The sequence below is a fragment of the Parus major genome, chromosome 1A, assembly GCF_001522545.3.
Source record: "Parus major isolate Abel chromosome 1A, Parus_major1.1, whole genome shotgun sequence".
Classification (NCBI taxonomy): Eukaryota; Metazoa; Chordata; class Aves; order Passeriformes; family Paridae; genus Parus; species Parus major.
In genome coordinates, this window is record NC_031773.1 from 51,429,957 (window position 1) to 51,452,465 (window position 22,509).

At 36.8% G+C, this 22,509-nt stretch overlaps 1 protein-coding gene across 1 annotated transcript in view; it reads right to left on the reverse strand.

The window, feature by feature from the left end:
* Positions 1–1,074: 1,074 nt before the first annotated feature.
* CRY1 (cryptochrome circadian regulator 1) overlaps positions 1,075–22,509 on the reverse strand; it is a 38,911-nt gene continuing 17,476 nt past the window's right edge. Inside the window, exons 2-14 of the mRNA XM_019006761.2 lie at positions 17,623–17,731; positions 14,224–14,366; positions 12,669–12,853; positions 11,212–11,300; positions 10,497–10,637; positions 10,090–10,401; positions 7,474–7,625; positions 7,163–7,365; positions 6,306–6,407; positions 5,169–5,261; positions 3,930–4,001; positions 3,723–3,830; positions 1,075–1,733 (exon numbers count right to left, since the gene is read on the reverse strand). Coding sequence (XP_018862306.1) covers positions 3,727–3,830; positions 3,930–4,001; positions 5,169–5,261; positions 6,306–6,407; positions 7,163–7,365; positions 7,474–7,625; positions 10,090–10,401; positions 10,497–10,637; positions 11,212–11,300; positions 12,669–12,786 — 1,386 coding nt within the window. The 5' untranslated portion in view covers positions 12,787–12,853; positions 14,224–14,366; positions 17,623–17,731 and the 3' untranslated portion in view covers positions 1,075–1,733; positions 3,723–3,726. The remainder of the gene's footprint in view (positions 1,734–3,722; positions 3,831–3,929; positions 4,002–5,168; positions 5,262–6,305; positions 6,408–7,162; positions 7,366–7,473; positions 7,626–10,089; positions 10,402–10,496; positions 10,638–11,211; positions 11,301–12,668; positions 12,854–14,223; positions 14,367–17,622; positions 17,732–22,509) is intronic.

Below are 22,509 nucleotides of genomic sequence, written 5' to 3' on the forward strand. Positions count from 1 at the left end.
GGGATTGTCCCCTCTGCTCTGGGACAGCCTCACCTCCAGTGCTGGGGGCACTTCTGGGTGCCACAAAATGAGAAGGATCTAAAGCTCTTGGAGAGCCCAAAGGAGAGCACAAAGATGGTTAAGGGCCTTGAGGGAAAGCTGTGAGAGGAGCAGCTGAGGTCAGCTGGTCTGTCCAGCCTGGAGGAGACTGAGGGGAGACCTCACTGCAGTTACAACTTCTTGTGAGGGAAAGAGGAGGGGCAGGCACTGATCTCTGCTCTGTGGTGCCCAGTGGCAGGACCTGAGGGACTGGCCTGAAGTTGTGTCAGGAGAGGTTTTAGGCTGGATGTCTGGGAAAGATTCTTCACCAGAGGGTGGCTGGGCACTGGAACAGACTCCTCAGGGAAGTGGTCACAGCAGCAGCCTGACAGAATTCAAGCAGCATTTGGAAAATGCTCTCAGGTACATGGTGCATGACATTCTTGGGGATAGTGGTGTACAGGGCCAGAAGTTGGATTCAGTGATCCTTCTGGGTCCCTTCCAACTCAGGATGTTCTAGGATTTTAACTTGGGCACCCATTTGAGTAGGAAATTAACCTAGTAATATGCAAATTCATACTGCTTCTTCAAAGATCTTAATGGTCTGAGAAAACAGTTAGATACAACTGCTCTAAACATTTGAGACAGTATTGACTGAGCATTCATGGAAGTCTGAAATCAACAGCCTCAAAAAGCCGCAAATTAAATGCATTGCAAGAAAGACTTCACAGCTATCAAGCAAATTGTAATTATAGCTGGGGAAAAAAACCAACCCAAACACCTAGATTGTGAAGGAACACTTAATAAATACATCAGTGAAAACCCTTTAATGGTCAGAATACATACATGCAGTTCAAAGAAAAATGCCTGGATAATTTGAATATTGTTTTGCTTCAGTATCATGAAAACTGGAAGTAAGAGGTAATATAGTTCACTGTTTGTGACTTCCAGATTAAGTCTAAAAAGAGTATTTCTCTTCTTTCCTGAAATGATTCTGTTTGGAAATATAAGCAGGAGCAATAGAGCACACAAAAGACAAACATATGTATCTATATGTACAATTTTCTTTTATTAACAAGGTATGTCATTACTGAACAAGGCAACTGAGAAATACAAGGACTGGACATATACATGAAAATCTTACAACTTGACTAAAATTGGCATGTGTTTTATATACAGATGTGATTAGTTACGGTTACAACTCTACTGTATTTGATTAAACACAGTCCTAAGCACTTACATTATGAAAATATGACGTTGATCATACAGAGCTCAAATATGGAATCTAAAAATAATAACAATTTAAAAACTTCCAACTCTCTATTTTCATCTGTTTTTCAGAACAGCACTATAGCTTTTTCTACTACCATATACATGAAAGATTATCAAAAATATATTGATGGGTCTATCACTAATCATGAATATTTATATTTACAATAAGTTAGCAAATTCTTCACCAAATACTTTATATACAAAACTCAATTTGCCCTTTGTGAAAGAGTCATTAAAAAGTTAAAAACCATAGAAATGCCAGTTAGAAATAATGCATTCCAAAAATTGGACTTGTTTACAACAACTGAGAACAATTGAAAATAATTTATGAAAAAGTATGTAATTTTAGAACATGAACTCTCACAACACTTTAGCTCCAATACAGAGTAGCAGGAATTTTGTCCCATGTGTTCTTTGAGTGGAAAACTTCTCTTCCAATCAAGCTGCAAGAAAAAAAGAAAAAAAAATATTCTTAAGCAGTTTGATGTGAGTCTTTGAAGACAGAAGTAATTCCGGGGACCAATATTGTTTTCCCCCCTTCTCAATGCAGGAAGCCCTGTCCCAGTCTGTACTGGCCCAAATACTCAGAATTCTTATTTCTCACCTTAGAGGCTAAAAGGACAAGGAAACAAAATAAGAGAAACCCAACAAAAGCCTCTGTGCTCTGTACTTTAGCGCCATTCAGAAATGCACAACCTTTAGCCAGCAGTGTTTTGAGTATGATCTTGGCTGATGTTTCTATTGACTATAATGCTTTTGCAGCATGCTTTGAACACCCCTAACAAAGTCATCTTCTCTGCCAAACTAAAAACCCCTCCAACCTGTCTGTCAATTGAAAAAGAGCTTAGACAGGAACCAGACGTTCGCTCTGCAGGTACTTCTTCTACACAGACACGAGCACCTAAGGAATTCTGCAATACAAAACATGGATGCTGAATGAATCTACACATACTAAGGATTAGACAGCTACTGAAACACAGACTCTCTTGGAATTATGTTCCACTCAGGTCCATCCAAGTAACAGAAATCAGTTTGACAACACAGAAGCAGTTTACAGGGCTTCCAGTATGTGAGAAAATAGCAGATGGATCACTCACTAAGGTCTCAGCTCGCTTCCTCAATTGACAGCATTATTCCACATTATGGAAACAATGCTGTGGCTCTGCACTGAATCAAATCAGTACAACACAATTGCTCCTAATGCACCACAGTAACTTTGACAAAGTGCTGCCACTGTATAACAAGCAAAATTAGATCTTGCTGTCAAAACCAAATGAAGTAGACTGAATTTCCCTTTTTATCTCTAGAGATGATAAATGTATCTCCTAAACTTGTTGTATGAATTCCCTGTTTTCCAGTTCCAACAATGTCTCTCCATGTGCTATTATCTCGCTTGTTGTGCTATTCTTATTTATTCTTCAAATTTCATAATGAGCAATGCTCCACTTGCTTTTTTTAAACATCTCAGTCACCTTTAACCTTTGCAGCTGTACTCCCAGTTTTGAAATCCTGTCCCCTCTTATTTCAGACAGTCCTCAATTATTTGGCTTGCCTCCTTAGTAATTACTCTCTAATCTTATTTCTTTTCAGGCCATCTTCCTTGTTCCTCTCAAAACAAGCATACTGAGGGAAGAGGTATAACAATTTTGGCCTTCTCTTTCCTCTATCCTGTTCCTAACTTTATCCAAAAACCACAATCGACTTCTCTGTGTTAATAATTTTACACATAGAACACCTCCTTCTCCAGTTTTCTGCTGCTCTCTCCACATTTTCACACCTGTTTGTGTGTATCCATCTACAATGCCTTCTACAAATTCAAGTCTTTTTCATCATAGCTTGACAAACTTGGGCAGTCTGAGTAACCTGCTTCAATTACAGACCAATGACAAAGGCTCACATCTTCAAATCTTATTTGTCCCTACATCTTCACACTCAAGAACCACATCAGCATTTTGCACATTTTTGGCAGTATCTCTCTGAAACGTGTTCTGATTAGTCCACTTATATATCTAAACTAATCCAGGCCCTAAGCTCTTCCCTTTAAGTTGTCTTAGTCTCCTGATTCAGGTCACCATAAATTCACACAAACAAAGCTACTGGCACAACTTAAGGTGAGAAGTGGAAGCAGGGAGTAACTGAAGCTACTTAAGCAGCTCTGCTAATGTATTAAATCCACAGTTTATCCATCTTCCCTTCGTTAACACCTGGATCTGTGTCTGATAATCTTCAGTCTGGCTCTATTTTTGCAACTGCTTCCTATCTCATACTTCACAAACTCTTAGAGCCAGAATTTCGTACTGTTTGTACAGTCCCCAGAAAAGAAGTATTTACAGCAATAGCTCAGGATCCTTTGCATTGCAGTGACATGAATGTTATCACAGACACAAAATTTGTACAGAACTTTGATAACTTTAAGGTGCCTCAGATCTTACCAGTTTAATTTGTGCTCTGTCGCTGGACTTTTGGTCCAACGCTCTGAGTTTCTTCTTCTGGATTTGGGCGTTTCCCTGCACTAATGCCAGTACCAAGGGCCGTTCTTCCTGATAATTTAAAATCAGTGTTTACATTAAGACTCTATTGCACCCTCATATATCCAGGAAAAGCGTTTGGGGGTTTTTTGTTGTTGTTGTTTAAATTACCTGCTTGCAATAAGTGTGATTGCTGATTGTCTCCATGAGCATAGTGTAAGATACTACTTGCTTGACAGTAACCTGTTCAGATACAGTAGATATTTATTATACTACATAAAATTAAGAGCTGCAAGCAAGTGTAAAATTATGTTCTTTACAACAACAAAAAGGAGCCAATTGATTTATTTTCCATTATCAAGAAAAATCCTGCCAGAAACTATCCTGAATGCAGAAGAGTTCTTACGCAAAAGAAAAATAAGCCTCGTGGTAGTCTACAGCAGTTAAACATATATGCACTTATATCTGCAGAGTGAACAACATTTAGTGCCTACATATTTATGCATTATATTTGCAACAAGCAGAATGCTTGTATAGCCAAACATTTTAAGTTGTTATAAATTTTAACATTACTTCTGCCAAGTCTCCTTATCCTTTTTATTATTTTGTTATAGCAATGCTAATGAATCCCTGGCATAACTTAGTTGTGGAAAAACAAAAAAAGCAAGTAATTTAAAAGAAAGATGAGAACTTCCTTCTGATTCATATAAACTATCTACTGGCAACCTTGAAACTGAGTGTTCTGCATGAATAGTGCAATCAGCAGAAGCAGTTGCAAGGTTTCTTGTTCTGAACAGTTGTCGTGTTCCGGTTACGTTCTGGGTGCTTAAACAAAACACAGATTACAGCCTTTCCTGATCAGTAAACACACCACCTCTGTTAAGACTGCAAAGAAACAAACAATTGGGTTAAATTTCATTGCAAATTGGATCTATCACAAACCACAGCTTAAGGTTCTGTATAGTTAGCAAAAATTTGGTTCCACTATTAGAAACTATCCACACAAAACTGTGGAAATGAATTATATATGGAAAGAGTGGTAGTGAAATCAGGGAAAAGATAACATACAAATTTTGCTATGCAATACCCAAGGTGAACTTCTGGTTTTCAGTTTCTTTTAAAGTAGCCTAAGATATTGTTTAATAATTTTTGTTTAGTCATACTTGTGATCCCTCCCACTCAAAACATAAAAATACTTCTCTAAATGAGCACTTTAAGGATAAAAATTACAAGATAAGCAAGTCCACACTAAGAAATAATTTCTATGTTTCAAGAACAGAAACAAGGTCAGTTCATGTTGTAGACAGCAGCTGTCACCCAAAATCTATCCATGCTATTTTGATGTTTTGTCTGGTTTTCCATAGCTGCAAGGATTTGGAGATCCTCTACAGACAGGCACTGCCATAATACCTTGCTGCTGAATTCCACTTGTTCCTGTATGAGAGTCTCCCAGGGCACATGACTGAACAACAGAATGACCATCACCAGTTCCCAGTTGAGCTCCTGGAGAGGCAGGGAGAAGACTTAAACATAACAGAAGGTACAACTCCAGTTCTGGGATCTAAAATGTGGGGGGTTTACCCCTGTCTTCAAGCGATAGGCTGCTTATTGTGGCTTTTAAACTTTCTTTTTTCAAACCACCTCATTATAGGTCCAAAGCTCTAATAGTTTTTGTCTTCCAAAATTCACTGAACTTCCTACAAAAGGAAAGCTTTTCACATCAGAAATGCATAAGTATATGTATACATGAATGCATTTTAAAGAGAAAAGAGTGCACATAATGTTAATTTTTAAAAAATAAACCCTTCTTGTTTTATACAGGTCCTAAATGTATAAGAAATAAAAGCTCAAGCACCCAGCTTTAAGGAGTTTGTATTTTAAAGCTTTAGGAGAACTGTAATGGCTAAGAACAGTAAGGTCCATCTTCATCTACAATCTGCTTCTACCCTTGACTAAAGCTTATGAAGAATACAAAACCTGTAATAATAACTGCAATAATACAGATTTCCAGTTCTGCTGTATCATTTTATATTGAAGAGTCTAAGGTGTGTATAGTATTTAAGTATTTAAAATACACCATGGGTTAATTCAATCTTAATACTGTTCTTATTTTTATTTTGTAGAAATAAATTCCAGTATGTAATCTAATACCAGCATTAGAAAATTTTAAAAGTTAATAATTCTCACTTGAAAGTTCACAAGTCACTCCTTATTTTAAATATCAGGATGCTTATGTACTTCTAGAAGAAAATAACATACAAATGCTTTTGAAATCAAATTGTTTGATACTAGTTAATAAGTAATTTTTGGAGGGGAAAAAACATAGGTGAAAAATATTTGCCTATTTGAGATTAAAAAAATAATTTAACCATGTCTATAAACAAATACTACCAAACAGTGAATAAATTAAAAAATATTTGTGATTTGCACTCAAAATTGTCGTATGAAAGCAGTTCTTTTTTAGAATACAAAATGGCAAGGGCATTATAAAAGAAGTTCATGTAGTTCAGTCCCAATAATTCTATGTATTGAAAGAATTTTACTGACCTCCTGTACTAACACAACCAGAAATGCTTTCTCCTGGTGAATAGCCCATTAGGCCACCATTTCCATTTCCATTTGGATTAGAAGGCACAGTTGCAAGAAGACCTAAAAATGAAAATAAATATATTTAAGAAAGATAGCAAGGAGGGGGATAAAAAAAAAATATATAAAGTGCAGCATTCTGTTTCCCTTGTGAGAGCAAATTCTCCACCCTCACACCTTGAGTGGTTTATTTTATGACAGAACACCTCTCTGTCTTGCCTTTTCCCGTTTCTTGCCAAACAATTTTAGTTCACACTTACTTAAGTTTTTCTACATCATATTCTGCATCACTTTTCCAATATTCCTTAGTTACACATATCCAGTATGTTGAGTTTAAGTGCAACAATTAATATCTGAACATACTGACTGCTCACACTTTCCTGAGCAGTACAATGCACCTGGTTTACCTCTTGGAGCAAAGGGGAAGAATCCACCAGGGGCTGGGTTGGCACCTACTTCTGCAACATCATTTGCATATGCAGATACAGCATCACTGAAGTTAGAAACCATATTAAATTTCTAATCACTGCTGCTAAAACTTAACTGTACGAGAGCTTATCAGAATGCACAAAAAGCCCTACTTAACAAAAACACTTCTAAACACCCACAGAAAAATAAATTCAGGCAATATTTTGGACAGGTACTCCCCTCAAATTCTTTCCTTTCTCAGTTGTATATAATATTTACTTGGATACGGAACCCTGGTCACCACCCTGAACTTAGACCTGATTCTCACTGCTATGAGACTAAATTATTAATTGCTAGAAGGTGAGAGAAGTTTCAAATAAATAACTAAAACAAATGTTCTATAATCATACCCAGTCCTCTGTATCGTGAAAGCTGCTGGTAGATCTGTTTCATCCTCTCAATATTCAGACGGCTTGCCTCTGCATGGTTTACCATTGGTTTGGGATAATTAACTCCTATAATACATTTTGCAGCCTTCTGGATGCTCTCTGGGGCATTCCAAGGATCATAGATGTATTTTGCAGGGAAACCTCTAAGTACTGGCAAATAACGTCTTTAAAAAAAATAACAAAAAGGTAAAAAGGTCATGTTAAGTATAAAGTTGCTAAATAATTTAAGCAACCCATGAATCAATTACTGCAATTTCTGGATTGTGAGTTACCTGATATAATCCCCATTTGGGTCAGTTCTTCTGCCAAAACCCACTGGGCAGTAGCAGTGAAAAAACTGCTGAAAGAAGGAACTACAGGACAGCCACATCCAGCTTCCAGCATTCACACTCCAATCTGCATCAAGTAACAGCTCTTCAAAGACCTTAAGAAAGCAGTGCAACAAGTTAGTCTGGGCATGGCACACCTTCAGTACACCTACTTTTTCAGCATTAACTCCTGAGTTTCTGATTTAAGCTCTTTCCTACCTGGCAGCATTCACAGAATGCTCAATATGCAATTACAAATGCCTTAATACCAAAGTCAAGAACAAAAGAAAAAAATCAAAACCTGGATTTTATCCTGTAAACATCACAGGAAGCTACACAATCTTACATAAACACATCCTTGAAAAATAAATCCCCAAAGGACAGCTGGAGACTCCTGGCTTCCAAGTGGCATTTGCTGTTTTCAGAATTGCTTCATCACATCACAGCTGAGTAAGCTTTGCAAAATTCCAGAAAACATATAAAAGGAACATACAAAGTACATTTTGAACTCAAATTGCTGGTCTCAATACCTCAACTTCCACAGCACTTTTCACTATGTGAGGAATCCCAAGAGTAGAATTCAAGAGTTTCAGGACAGAACAAACATGCAGAAGTTGTGCTTTTAAAGGCAAATAGTTAATCTAGCAAGTCACAGTTTTGAGAACATACTCATATTCTTGGAGGCTTTATGAACCACCAAGAACACTGAAGGGTGGTGTGACAGATAATGAATTCAGGTCTGAAGACCAAAAAAAAAAAAAAAAACTTCCTTTATTAGGAAGTAAAAGTATTAAAGTAAACTTTAATACTATTAGTATTAAAGTAAACTTTAATTCTAATTTTCTACCCCATTACAGTTTAAAAAACCCCCAACAAAACATGAGGAAGTTAAAGATTTATAAGGGTTTTACTTTAAATCAGGAGCTCAGTAGCTGTGAAACATTCAAGCTCTTCCAGCACTGATTGTTTTTTCATCTTCAACACAGACAGTACCAATTTGTACAAAAAGAAGTCTATCTGCTCAGTCAGATCACAGCAATGCAGACAGATAAAAAACAGAGTGAAGCCTCATTCTGTGAAGGACAATGCTCAAGGAGCTTTTATAAAAAGAGTGTACCTAGAAGTAGTTTTAAGAACAGATACTTATTTAATACATATTTTTTGCAAGTTCTGATTTCCATTTCCAAATTTTCCAAAGCAGCCATCTGTCTTCATGCTAAGGCAGTAAAAACTCAGCATCTTGGTACTGCCACCCAACTTCAACTAATGTAATTCCTATACAAGGTCTAAGTAAGGTAATAATACCATTAAACAATGATCTCTCCATCTCTCTCTCCATATACTCAATAAGGCATTCATTCCACAGTATACAGTGAATAAGTGCTACAAAAGTATCTTTTAATAAATATCTGCAACTACTTGGGAAAAAAGTTGGTTTTGAAAAACTAGGATTTATCTTAAAATGCTTTCAAAAAACATTTCAAATAGATGGTGACTCATAATGCAACAAGATCTTTAAACAGGAAGTGTGTTAGCACACAGTTATTCCACTAGATGCTGCCATGTAGTAAGACTTTGGAAATAACACCACATGGAAGGCCAAATTAACTTTTGCTACCTAAGGAAGTTTGAGTTGAACATATTTCCACTGCACAAGTTTGGGGCCTTCATGTATCTGTATTATTGCAAAACTAAGAACAAGCTGCCATGTATCTCTAATTTACAGAGTAATTTATCTGTAATATACTGAGTTACCCATGTATGTGAATCTTCAATATCTGTGTTTGTGAACTGCAGAAATAACCAAATTTTTTGAAATTGAAAGGTGTTTGCTTACAACTGATTTGTTAAGAAAGGAAATTTCCTGTGATTATATACATAAAGAAATATGGGGTCAAAATCCTAATGGAAATTAAATTTTTTTAGATTTCAAAAATAAAATTCTCTGATTCTCAACTTTTCATAGATTATTATTGCTCAGTAAAAGTTATGCTATCCTTCTAAAAATGTAAAATTGATTCAATTAATTAGCAAGAATAAATTATTCCATTGTTTTCTTCAAAAACCTGACATCTTAAATTTGAACTTCAGCATCTTATACTTGCTTAAAATTAACTGCATTGAGCCTTCAGCCAAATCATGTTGCCTTTACTCACAGTTCTAACACTGGGCAAAGTGACAGAAATTGCTGAAGGGACATTCTCAGTTTTCTCTGTTCCCTTTGCAGGGAAGCAGATGCAAGACATGAACAGAAATTATTCATATACAGAATAACTGGGAAAAAAATAAACCTAGATTACAATAGTTATCCATGCTTACTTGTCAAGATTTAAGAAGAAATCTCAAATTTAAGAGAATTTCAGACCTATTCTGACTGCAAGAAACACTCTTAACGTTTCAATAAAAGGGGAGATCCAAGAGGGAAAATTTCAGCACACCTGGTTTATCAGAACCGATTCAGTTTTGCCCACAATTTAAGGTTTAAAATTCAACTTACAGCACACACACAGTAACAATTCTAGGATGACTATCTAAAAATTTAACAGGTACTTTAAGAAATTCAAGAATAAGAAAAAATACCTTCATTCCTTCTTCCCAGCTAATCCAGAGGTCACCTCGAGTCAAAAAGCATGCTACAGCATGCCGGGCTAAATGGTGAATCCAACCTTCCTGACGAAGTTGTGTCATAATTGCATCAATCCAAGGAAAACCTGTCCTGCCTTCTGCCCATTTGGCCAAAGCCTCAGGATTCTTATCCCATGGAATTTGAACACAGATAGGATTCCCCTCCATTTTATCAAACCGTGGATTGTTAGTCGCCGCTGTGTAGAAAAATTCACGCCATAACAGCTGGCCATAGAGGGAGAGGGGAGGGGAGCTGTTCTTTTTTACCTGAAGATCATCATTAAAGAAAAACATTTTATTAGGAGAAATAGGGGAAAACCATGGTATCTAACAATATACATCTGACTACAGAGAAGTCCTACCTTTTTGTACAGATCCGTTAACTTGAAGTAAAAGAGCCGACAGGACAAACAGCCAAAGCGGAGGTAGGGACTAAGCCCCGTAGGGCTTGCCAGGAGGGAATTTGCATTCATTCTTGGTCTTTCAAAGTTTGCCACCCAAGCCTTAAAAAAACAAAAGAAAACCCACACAGCAAAATCAGACTAGAGGCTAGAGAGAAACAATGGGGGAAATCACACATTGTCTGTAACAGAATACAAACACTGGACAGATGGTCAGGTCACCTACGATACACAGGTGCTCCTTTTGCAACAGCAGAATCTCTAGGAGGTAATTCAACTCAATGCAGAAGGCATGGACTGTCTTCCAGAGCTATCTGTGCCTTTCTTTTCAATATATTGGAAACCTAGACAACTAGTGATACATTAGCTGTCAGAGGAATTCCCCTTCAAAATTATAAAATGTATGCTTCAAATAAAATTACTTCAAAAATAAATTTCATTTTTTCTAGTACAGAAGAGTAAAACAGACTGTCTCTAAAATTCATATTAAAGATTATCTATTATCATCTTTAAAAATAAACTATTGATTTATATCATTAACACCTTGAGTTCAAGTTTGTGTGTTTGATTTTTTCTCTAACACGACTTGCCCAAATCCCTTTAGGTTTCGCAGCATAATTTAAAAGAGTAACTATGTTTCCCAGATATGTCAGGCTTGCAGTAATCTGAAACATACCTTTCGCTCTAAGTGTCTTTCTAATCGTGTGAGGGCTTCAGTTTCTCCCCCTGGCCATACTGCAGAAGGCAGACCATCTGTGTCAAAACCTGAAAGACAAATTGAAACAAGGAAATTGGTTGTTTGCTTACTCTGCAAGGCAACAAAATTATAGCATATTGATACTTGACTCCTGCATCCTGAGAAAAACCCCAAGGTGGACACATGAGAACTGTGCTTTAAAACAGTATGCAACCAAACCTTCCCAAAGCACATCCAGTACCTCTAACTTGCAGCAAAACTCAAGTTTTACCTTTACATTTATATTCATATACATTATAAATTTTAGATGTTGGTCTTACTTCAGTCCCAATTCTTCTGGTGGTGCGAGGTGGTTTTTTGTTTGGTTGGCTTTTTTGCTTTTTTCCCCATGAAGTGACCCCTTTATCATTTTCCAAATCTCCAATATGCAAGCTATCCTAAAACCACAATCTTTTTTTTAATTATTACTAACAAGCAACAATTACTTTTGCAATTTACAGAATGTCTAAAAACTTTTCCACCACAGTAAAAATATGAGTGCCATCTTCAGAACATTCCTAGATATCACTGACCTCAATTTAACTAACAAAGATTGTTAATCTGATGATAAACATGTACTTGAGCCATAAAAGAAAGATAAAAAGAAGGTAATCAGATTTTTTCCACACCCTCCCACCTGCCCCAAGATTGCTCACCAGATGCATGGGAGAACATGTCTGCCTACAGTTTAACCACTGCATAGTGAGATCATCTTTTCTTATAAAGGCATTAAAAACGGAAGTCTATTCTGTGAGAGTTCAAATGGACTAGACAGGGCAGTCACAGGTTAACCAAAATCTGTCCAGAGCCTTCTGTTAGCAGTTTGGAGGTCATACCACATTTTCGTGTATTTTGGGATGTGTGGGGAAACAGGAAAGAGATGAGGAGATTCACAGGACCATAGCTGATACAATTGCTTAAAATTTCATTTAGAGAAATCTAATCTTTTTCCCCCCCAGAACCTTCTAAAGTAATTAATTGTCTCATTACTATCTTTTTTGGTATATCAAGAAAAGAGGGTGCTTTTTTAAAACTAGTTTGTTAAACGACAGATTAATGACCTGAAGCACAAAGATACAAAGTGTATTTAATACAAAATGAAGCATCGAAGACTATTAATTAATAGCTTAATGATTATTTGGCACCCTGGGAAGTCAGCTATGCTGTACTACAAGAAGCCAAACAATACTTAGTATAGCTTGACCTGACTTCTCATTTACCAGAAAACAACCAAAAGTTAGAGTCTATTATCTTTTTTTCTGTTCCTTTTGTATGCCATAATTGCATCAGGTTAACAATTAACCACTAGCAAGACCTCACTTCTTTTAAGTATTGTGCTTTTAGTGGGAGATTATATCTTACTTCTTTCAAAATGTCAAAGCAATCTCAGAACATACCCAGCTCTTCAAGCGATGGCACACCGTATTTCTCATCATGGTCATCAGAAACTGGAGTAGTACATTTTTTCATTACTTCTGGGGTTATAGTCTCCACAGGCATCTCCAGGGGTTCCATTCTACTAATTAGGGTCTGAAATCGCTTGTAAGTAAGAGGAGGCTGTCCTCCATTTAATTCTATTATTCTGCATTAAAGAAAAAAATAAAATAAGCATGTCAATAATAACAATAGTATTTAACAGTTTTTCTTATAAAATATACACACCTACACATACAGAGAAATATCTTCTTACCTCTCTCCATCTTACAATCCCAAATATACAGGGTAATCCAGACAGTTAGAACTTTAAATCTACCATCCTTCTTTCCCCACTAGGGAGACACATAAATTAACTGTTTATAACCAAGTAAATTTTCCTCATGCCTGGGTTACAGAAAATTCCTCATTAAAAAGGATATACTGAGCACGGACAGTTCAAGGCAAAGAAAAGACCAGATAAGTAAAGCAGATAGAGATCCTAGCTAAATACAGAAGTATCTAAGTCATGTACAAGGCCATGGTATTTACATTCAAAGAAATTCACTTTCCCCTTCTGGTACTGAGAACAGTACTCAATATCAGAACTACCTTAATATGGGGGGAAAATTACATGTAGCTTATACACACTGACTGCTGTAAAAACACAGTTACATGTTTTGCATTGCCATTTAAAATAAATCTGAAATCTTGGAAAAAAGGAAAACTTTTAAGAAAAATTTACAAAGTTATAGATGAAACCAAATGCTTATTTAGCAGGGTGTTTGGGTGGGAGGGAAAAAAATCAATTTAGAATAAAAAAGAAGTCAGCTATTGGCTTCAAAAAATAAATGCTTCCAATTTCACTGCCTTCTCATGTGTCTAACAGTCTCTTATATACCAGCTTGCAACAGAATAAAATGGGCAGCTACCACAATAAATCACTTAATGTTACAGGAAGACAAACCATACTTGTAACTAGTTTGTGGATTATGTTTCTATAATAGGGAATTAACCTAATCCATTAAATAGATCTGTGGAAAAATATAAACAAGACATTAAATAAGGCAATACAGGGATAGCAAGCAATCTCCCATTACTTGTTGAATAGATATTTGGTAGGAAATAGTTCTTAAAAAAACTCAAAGGACTTCCTCATAACTTGTGTACAAAAAGTGAAATAAAGACAAACCAAACAACTAAAGAAAACCAGATGTTATTTGGGAGAAGTTACAGGCATGTTTGAGTAAATTAATTATAAATGACAAGTAATTAAGATGAACATTATTTTCAAAAGAACTCCAAATTAAAACTGCATTTCAGATATAGTTACATACCATTTTTTGGAGTTTCAAAATTCTACTGAGTATGTAATAAAATTTGGATGGATGGATAAAAGCAAAACGTAAATTTGTAGTTTTCCTAACTATGAACTGTTTGGTGTGGAAAGTAGCCCAGAATATACAAATAAATACTACATAAAATTCCAAGGGGTTTTTCCCACCTTTTTTTTAAAATCCAAGGTAAATGGTAACTTACTTGTCTAGGTCATACAATGTATGTGAAATTCGAACAATGACCTCCACTCCAGCTTCACTGGCCAGTTTCTTGATAGCTGCATCTCTTTCCTTCCCAAATGGTTCTGAATCATATTCAATTGAGAGTTTTGCAATGTTCCATTCCTAAAACACAAGCCAAAAGTGTGCTCCTTTAGCAACTCAGCTGCCTAATGGAGGGTCAGGGAAAGGAGAACTGGCAGGATGGGCAGAATGGAACACCAGCTATTACCTGTGGATAGTTATCAGAGATACAGAAAGAGCCAAAACACATATAGCATCCAGAATAACAAAAATAAAGTCAACTTTTTGGCATCTAAGTAGCTATCAGCCATAAGAAAGGCTCCATCTGTCCTATTACCATGGGTGCTCACTATAATGGAACAATTTCCATGCAAATTTTGAAAACTCATCTCTAACTTTAGGATCTGCATACCTTAAGAGAAGAGGAAGATGACAAAGGCAGTCTTCTGAACATGGATCAGCAGAAGAACCTTGCTCTGTAGAAAAGCTTTTTACTTATGTCTGTCAGCTTTAGCAACAGAACTGAAGTTTCAAGGGAGGAGGGGTAAAAATACTGTCCCACTCTATCATCAAACACTTCCTTTACCTTTTCCAAATCCCTTCTCCTCATTCAGACAATTTTCAAATTCTTAATTAAAAAAAAAATAAAAAAAGGCTGTCTTCCACAAAGAGAACGCTCTTAGCCTTGATGTCTAATATTCTTTATGTCACAGATGCTGTTACCAAGGCCAGCAGTCACAGGTGAAGAAAAAGAAGGGAACAAAGGGATCAATAATGGCAAAGGCTTCTTCAACAGTAAGAAGTTGGAAAGGTGAAGTATGAACAAGATTATCATAGAAAGCTATCATGTCAATCAAACTCAAATACCTCTCTAATCCCTTGGAATCTTAATGACTTGATTTAATACACCATAGTATTTCAAAGAATTTGCTTTACACCAGAGACAAGGGCACTCAATGCTGATCACCTGGGGTGTTATTTCACTTCTGAACTCCAGCTCTCTCCTAGATAAAGCCCAGCCCTGAGGACAGATGATTCCAAGGATTGCTTGCTCTTTGTAACAAGGCTGGGATCCCACCATCTTTAAGTCTGATAAAACTAACCCAGCAGGCCTTGAATCCTCAAGCAACCTCCTACACCCATCACGTAACATTTACTTCCCATTTCATAAATGTAACATAAAACCACTGTCTGACAAGTTGCAGCAGAAACTTTTCTAAACCCTTCCTTCCTCTGGCTTTTTGCAAAGCAGACCATAAAAAACATGTCCAAGATACAGAGCCACATCCCTAAGGGAGTCAAGAAACTGAGACAACTGCTGTGTAATATGAATACACCCAGATCACATCAGCATGAACCAGGCAATTAGAAGAATCATGGACACAGATAATTTTACACATACTCATACTGCCAAACAGTTTTAGCAACACTGATGCATTAAAAAAATTTGTGATTGTTTCAATTTTATTTTCTTTATTAAGCCAAGCCCAAAGAGCTAAAGACAAAAACAGACCAGGACAAATTGAAGAGGATGAGGCAAGAACAAGCCAAAACTTAACTGAAATGAAAGAGCCTAAAGGTGTTTGAGGACTTTTGCAAGGATAAAGATAAATCAGTGTCCTACCTTTTGAAGGAATTGTTCAGACAGTGAAAAGAAAAGCCTTAACAAGAAACAGCTGTGATACATTCATTCCCAGGAAATCCACAGATACTGGCAGGCTCCTGACACCTGACTGGGCTCTACAGAAGTTCCACTATCTCCTACCTTAAGTTAATGACTTAACTGAAGTTATTTTTCCAAACTTAACTGAACTTATCTTTTCCACATGTGTTCATTCAGGGTCAGGATCATGGCTCACCTTTAAGACATTTAACAGGGATGATCTGAAAAGCTTTGTTCAGTGTTATAAGCCCTTCACTGCACTGCAAGTGTCTGATGTTCAGCTACTGCTCTGGCAAAAGAAGTTGTGAGATATAATTATAAAACATAGATGCATGTTCCAGGTATACTTCAGCCAAAATGAAAAAAATCCTCAAGAACTGCAGTAACTTGTTCGAGCACAGAGGATGTCCTGAAAAGCCCCTCAGTGAACCAATGTATGATAAAGACACTAATTTGAGGAAACAGAAGACATAGACAGATGTGAATATTCTTTTTTGATTGCTGTACACTATCTATATTCCAAGTTAATTTTCTTCTCAGCACTAAAATGAATATTCTAAAAATGTGGCAATCCAATGCTACCAGGCATAGAAAAATCAGCCTAGCAGCAATATATGAAACAGGAGCTGTCAAAGTAGCCATTAAAGTATTTAAGAAGACTTGTCACAGGTTGCTCAAATCCGGAAGGCAATGCACAATACAAAGACCTTTCCTTCTATTTAAATGCAATCAAACTAAGTTTGGCAGACAAATACAACAAGCTTGAATATCTGACGGGCGGGCAAGCAGCAGCTAATGCCACACTACTCTTCTAGGAAATTCTCCACTGAGGGGAAATTAAGGAAAGACCAGTAGAAGTATCATCCAGTTAACATTTCACAACAAAAGCACGATAACAAAGACAGAAATGTGAGTTTGGGTTGAGTATTCAGGTTGGTGTTGAAGACTTGTGAATTAAAAACAATGAACATAGGACCTCTTTGGAAAAATGGATATTTCCTTTTGCTTCCCCCCATCCCCCTCCCCATCTTGTTTCAGTCATCTCAGTTCAATCATTCTGAAAAAAACTCTTCAATTTGCCAACTGTTCATTTTTTACTATACTATTACAGTATTACTACCTTAAATACACTATTATCCATAGACAACATTTACTATCAGTAACAATCACTCACAGCTTTAATTTTTTTCCGTAAGACCCTTTTCCACAAAAGCCTGAAATTTCTTTGGCTAGAAATTTCTTTATACAATCTTACAACTAGAAAAAAGCTTATTAAATCACCTTTAATGGCTAAAAAGCAATCACAGTAGATGTTTGGCCTAAATAAACATTGCTTTTGCAGGTCAGGCTTTGAATGTGGATTCATGTGGGCAAAATTTTATTTCACTACTACAAAGGGAACTTGTAAAGGAAAATGTAGTACTATACAGTAACTACACTTAGCAAATGATTTGAAATCAATTCTGCTTCTGGAAATGGGTGAAGTCTAAAAGCAACTCAGCTCAGTTGGTGATATGTACACTAGAGATGAAAAATTCGAAACTAACACAACCTTAATGAGAGACTGCAAGGATAGATCAGTATTTACATGAATAACTTGCACTGAATGAAACAGTACAAGAAATACCCCTAGCTGTAATTAGTTTGTTGGTAATATTTGTGGATTAGAAACAACAACTGCAAGGCAGCATTTACCTTAAAAAGCCTGGGGAAAACATCTGCTGGCTGTCCACGGATAACAAACAGACGTGAATTCAGTTTCCGTAGATTGGCATCAAGATCCTCAAGACATTGAAGCAGGAATCTGCAAGAATTTAGAACATTTATTTTCTGAGGCAAACCAGACAATTTTACAATAGAAAAAGGTAACTAAGAGGAATAATCAATAGCAATTATCAGACCTTGAGTGCTTGGTACATATTTTAGTGATGCATGCATGTCCACATCCTAATTACGCTTGGCTTACAGTGGTATGACACCATGTAATACCTTCCACAATACATAATCATAAAACCAAACCACATTGTCATTTCAGTTTTCCCCTCAATGTTATTCACCTCTAGAATGGACTAAAACATAATCTAATCTTAACTAAAACTACAAGTCTCTTGTCATTCTAAAGACAGAAAACCCCTACACTACAGAGAAAAAACCCAAGGAACAAAGAGATAATCAGCTGTTGGCACACTGCTGTTAAACTTAATCCAAAACCTTCTTACAACACTGAACTGTTACTAAAAATGGCATACCAGAGGAGGACACAGTCATGACTGTGGTCTTCATTTATAGAAACAGCTCTCTACGTAACATATGCTTCTTGGCTGTAACCTCACCTGAATTATTTAATGAGCAAATTAGCACAGCAGGCAAAAAACAAAAAGGGGAGAATGGGGTGCTGCAAATCTTCAAGTGTTCCAAGGAGAAAGGTAGTCGCACAAAGAATGCTGAGACAGGTTCACATATGCAAAGATTTAGTAGTAGATATAATAACTAAAATAACTCAAATAATTAAAGTGGTCTGGGGAAGAAATAAAAACAGTAGGAAAGAGGAAAAAAAAGAACTCTACCCCGCATCCAGCTAGAATGAGAAGTGCTAGGCTGTAGTGCCTTTCTCCTGGACTCTCTCCAGTCTAACAAGTGGCTCTTCCATAATATTTTTCTTGTGGTCAGCAGGTTGAGGGAGGTGATCCTCTCCCTTTACTTTGCCCTGGTGAGACCACACCTGGAGTGTTGAGTCTGGTCTGAGTCTGCTGAGTTCTGGGCTCCCTTACCAAAGAAAGACTAAAATCTACTGGGGAGGGTCTGGTAGGGGGCTACAAAGATGGTGAGGGGACTGGTGCATCTATCTTAAGAGCAAGGGCTAAGAGAGCTGGGCCTGTGTAGTCTGGAGAAGAGATGACAGAGGGGATCTTATCAATTCATACAGAGATCTTAAATGCAGTGTCAAGAGGAAGAGGCCAGACTCTTTTCAGTGATGCTTAGCAGCAAGACAAGGGGCAATAGGCACAAACTGAAATAGGAAACTGCATCTGAATGTAAGGAAAAGCTTTTCTGAAGGTGACAGAAGACTGAAACAGGCTGCCCAAAGAGGTTGCAGTCTCCTTTCCTGGATATATTCGAAACCCATCCTGGACATGATCCTGCTCCAGGTGAACCCACTTAAGCAGGGACAGTTGAACTAAGTAATCTCCAGAGGTCCCTTCCTACCCCAGCCATTCTGTAATTCTTTACTAACAATATACATTTCACCAATGTATGCTCAAGCCCTCTCAGCCATTTCTCCTCACAGTGCTGTTGGCACTCAGCAGAGCACATGCTGATCAGGGCAACTGCTGAGTCAGTGCCTGTTGGTCATTAACTTCTGTGCTCACACATTATTGCATCCTCTGCCATAAAACACAAGCTACACCCAAAGAGGGGGAAAAAAGAGACAATTCCCACACTGCAGTCCATTACTCCTGAGAAACCCTGCTGTAATGACGCAGTGCAGGTGTCAGGCCACAGCAGTAGCACCTCTGGAGCAGCCACCGCAGAGCACGGCAGGGGAAGCAGTGCCACCACAGCTGGAGACTGTGCCTGCTGAGAAGGAGCACAGCAACCACGGAAGGGCAGCAGCACCTCTGAAACTGCCCACAGTGTTATCAAGACAAAGGCGCTGAGCAACCAGATTTACTAAAATCACGAGTTCATATGCACCAAGATTAAGACAAATCCTAAAAGGTAACCAGACACAAAGAAATGAATTAATCAAAAATGCCTAATTTTCCCACTTTGCTCAGTTTTGAAAAAGTTCTGCGATAGTTGGAAAAGAAGAAGAAACTTCTCTATACTCATTTAGTTAGAATGCAGGAGTCATTTTAAGAATCAGATGAGAGTTGCATATGTTACTATTACAGAGAACTTGAGCCTCATGTTCCCATGACAAAGCCAATTCTATGTGGACTCTGAAAATTACAGCTTCTTTTTCTCATTTTTTTTTTTAACTTGGAATGACAGACATTATTCATTAGTCTTATCCATGTGCATCTCACTTACATGGACCATGTGCGTTCATACATACTTCAAAAATCACTAGGGAGACAAACTGCAATACTGTCCTGGGTACCTTTGGAATAGTTGTTGTTGTTGTTTGGTTGTATGGAATTTTGTTGTTGTTACATTGGATTGTTTGTTTTTTTATCTAAACTCATCTCACGGAGTAGAGGGAAAGGTTATGGAAAGAAACTGGTGACATGAAGTATTGATAACTATTTTAGGAAACTATTTTTTCCTATTGGCATTTCAGTTCCCTCTATATCCCTTTTCTCAGTCTTTTTTCTTCCTATCTGACTGATCACAATATATAATTTCTAGGCTGGACTTGGCACAGAATCCTATTCAAGAAGATAACATACACTGACCCAGTCTCCACATCCAAGATCCCTAAACTTGCCCTTAATACTGTTTAATCTCCATTTGTTGGTTCCCCAAATCCCCTCTATTATCTCTCATCACACTCCAGCATTTCAATCTCCGTAAAACTTTCAGGTACTTAACAAAAATAACAGTGTAGATTCACACTATTAAATTGATGTAGGAAGAGAGCAGGAGGGTGGCCAGAGGACAACACTACCCCTTACCTCAGCAACAACCAGCACAAATTAAAACCAGTCCAACCACATCTTGTGTTGCAAGACTCACAGAAAGCACATTATTCAAACATAACAGACCAAATCAAACCCTAGTGACTCTACAATATCTAGAGTAATAGCAATGCAAAAGAATACTGCTTTTGGCTTTCAGAACACACACTCAGTTCACAGTTACTCAGAAGAGGTATGCCACTTTTATTAGTCATATTTGAATCTTTCAGTTGAACCAAATGTGTTTTAACAAAATTTGATGCAAATAATATATATTTTTTTTATCAACTGTGTTTATACTATACCACATTTAAAGGCATTTTTTTCATTAAAGTGTTAATAGAAATTGTCTAACATAAAAGCCTTTATGCAGATTTATAGAATCATAAAATAGTTTAGGTTGGAAGGGACTTTTGAAGGTCATCTAGTCCAATCTCCCCTGCAAAAAGCCTTATTCAATTAAATATGAACCTTCTTAAAAACAATCACTTTTAAAAATATACCTTACCAAGAAACATAATAATTGAATCAACGACTTGTCATAAACAAAATTTTCACCTCCTCTTTTTCTCATTAGTACCTCTAAAACTTGCAGAAGCAGCACAGCATCTTTAACTGAATGCAAAATTACTTGACCTTTCTCTCTGAAAATACACCAGAATGCTCACAAACAGGTTCCTTTCACAGTATAACAAAACCAAAAATAAATGGTAAATTAGTCTATGAATTAAAAATTAACATGAAACCTCCATCTCATAGAAAGTATTTTGTTTCAGAATATGAGCTCTAGAGGCAAAGTTTCTTCATAGCACCTATGAAGTAAGAGCTATTAGGCTTGAACTCTACTATACTTTATACCAGACTCTGGCAATGAGAAGATATTTAAATCTCTCCCTACAGTATCAGTTCACGTTCCAGAGTCTGCAATCTAAACAATTTTTTTTTCCCTCAACCTAACAGTCAATGGGAAAGCACTTTCTTTTTCCCTCTGAATTAATTGCATGAGCTTGAAGACTTAATTGAGACAAAAAAGATACCCAGATGATTTTTATCAGATTAGTGAATCAGTCCAGTTTTCTGTATCTAGTTTAAAACATCCCTCGGGCAAACCAGAAGGAAAGGTTTGCTAATAATTTCACAGTGGCAAATGATGTGAGGTACAAGTGACATGACAGAGGGAGACAGAAAGGACTTACTTATTTTAATATTGGGAAGATGATGATGCAAAGCATACCAGTCTGCAAGCAGCATTCATAGACAGCATTACAGACATTTTGACAGAGATATCAAATTATGATATTTAGAACTTTCATGAAAGCTGACGAAGAATTAATTCTTTAAAAGATATGCACATACATAAAATCTTAGCAGTTGACTCCAATAAACTCCACAATCTTCCCTGCTGTCAATCATACAAGGTATGCTTAGGGTCTAAAATACAAACTAAATGCAAGAAATTGGCAATAATTGCATAATACAGCTTATAATTTTAGCTACCATGCAACTGAAATAAACTGATACCATCAAAGCAGCTATTCAAAAACTTCAATAAATAATTGTTAACCATTAATAACAGTTAACCATTAACAAAATTACTTAAAGCAAGCACTAAATCACACAATGTTCCTGGTTCTGCGCTATTAACGTGATTAAAGACTGTCCAGGGAAGAAGTCAATAGCAGTCTGTTAAAAAGGTAACACTTTTATTTAGGGAGGAGATCTGCAAGAAGGATACTTATAGACACACTATTTAAGGCTACCCTTAAGTCTTGTTTGGGGTTATTTTTAGGTGTAATGAACACCCAGAAACCACAATCACATATATGCATCCTTTCAAGTACAAAATGAGGGCAGTTGCTGGGAACTGAGGGGATTTAAAATACAATTACTTCTCTTACAGGTGCTATTCATGTCTGAAAATGCTAGTGTGCTAAACCATTAAGAATAATTTTTCTGAATT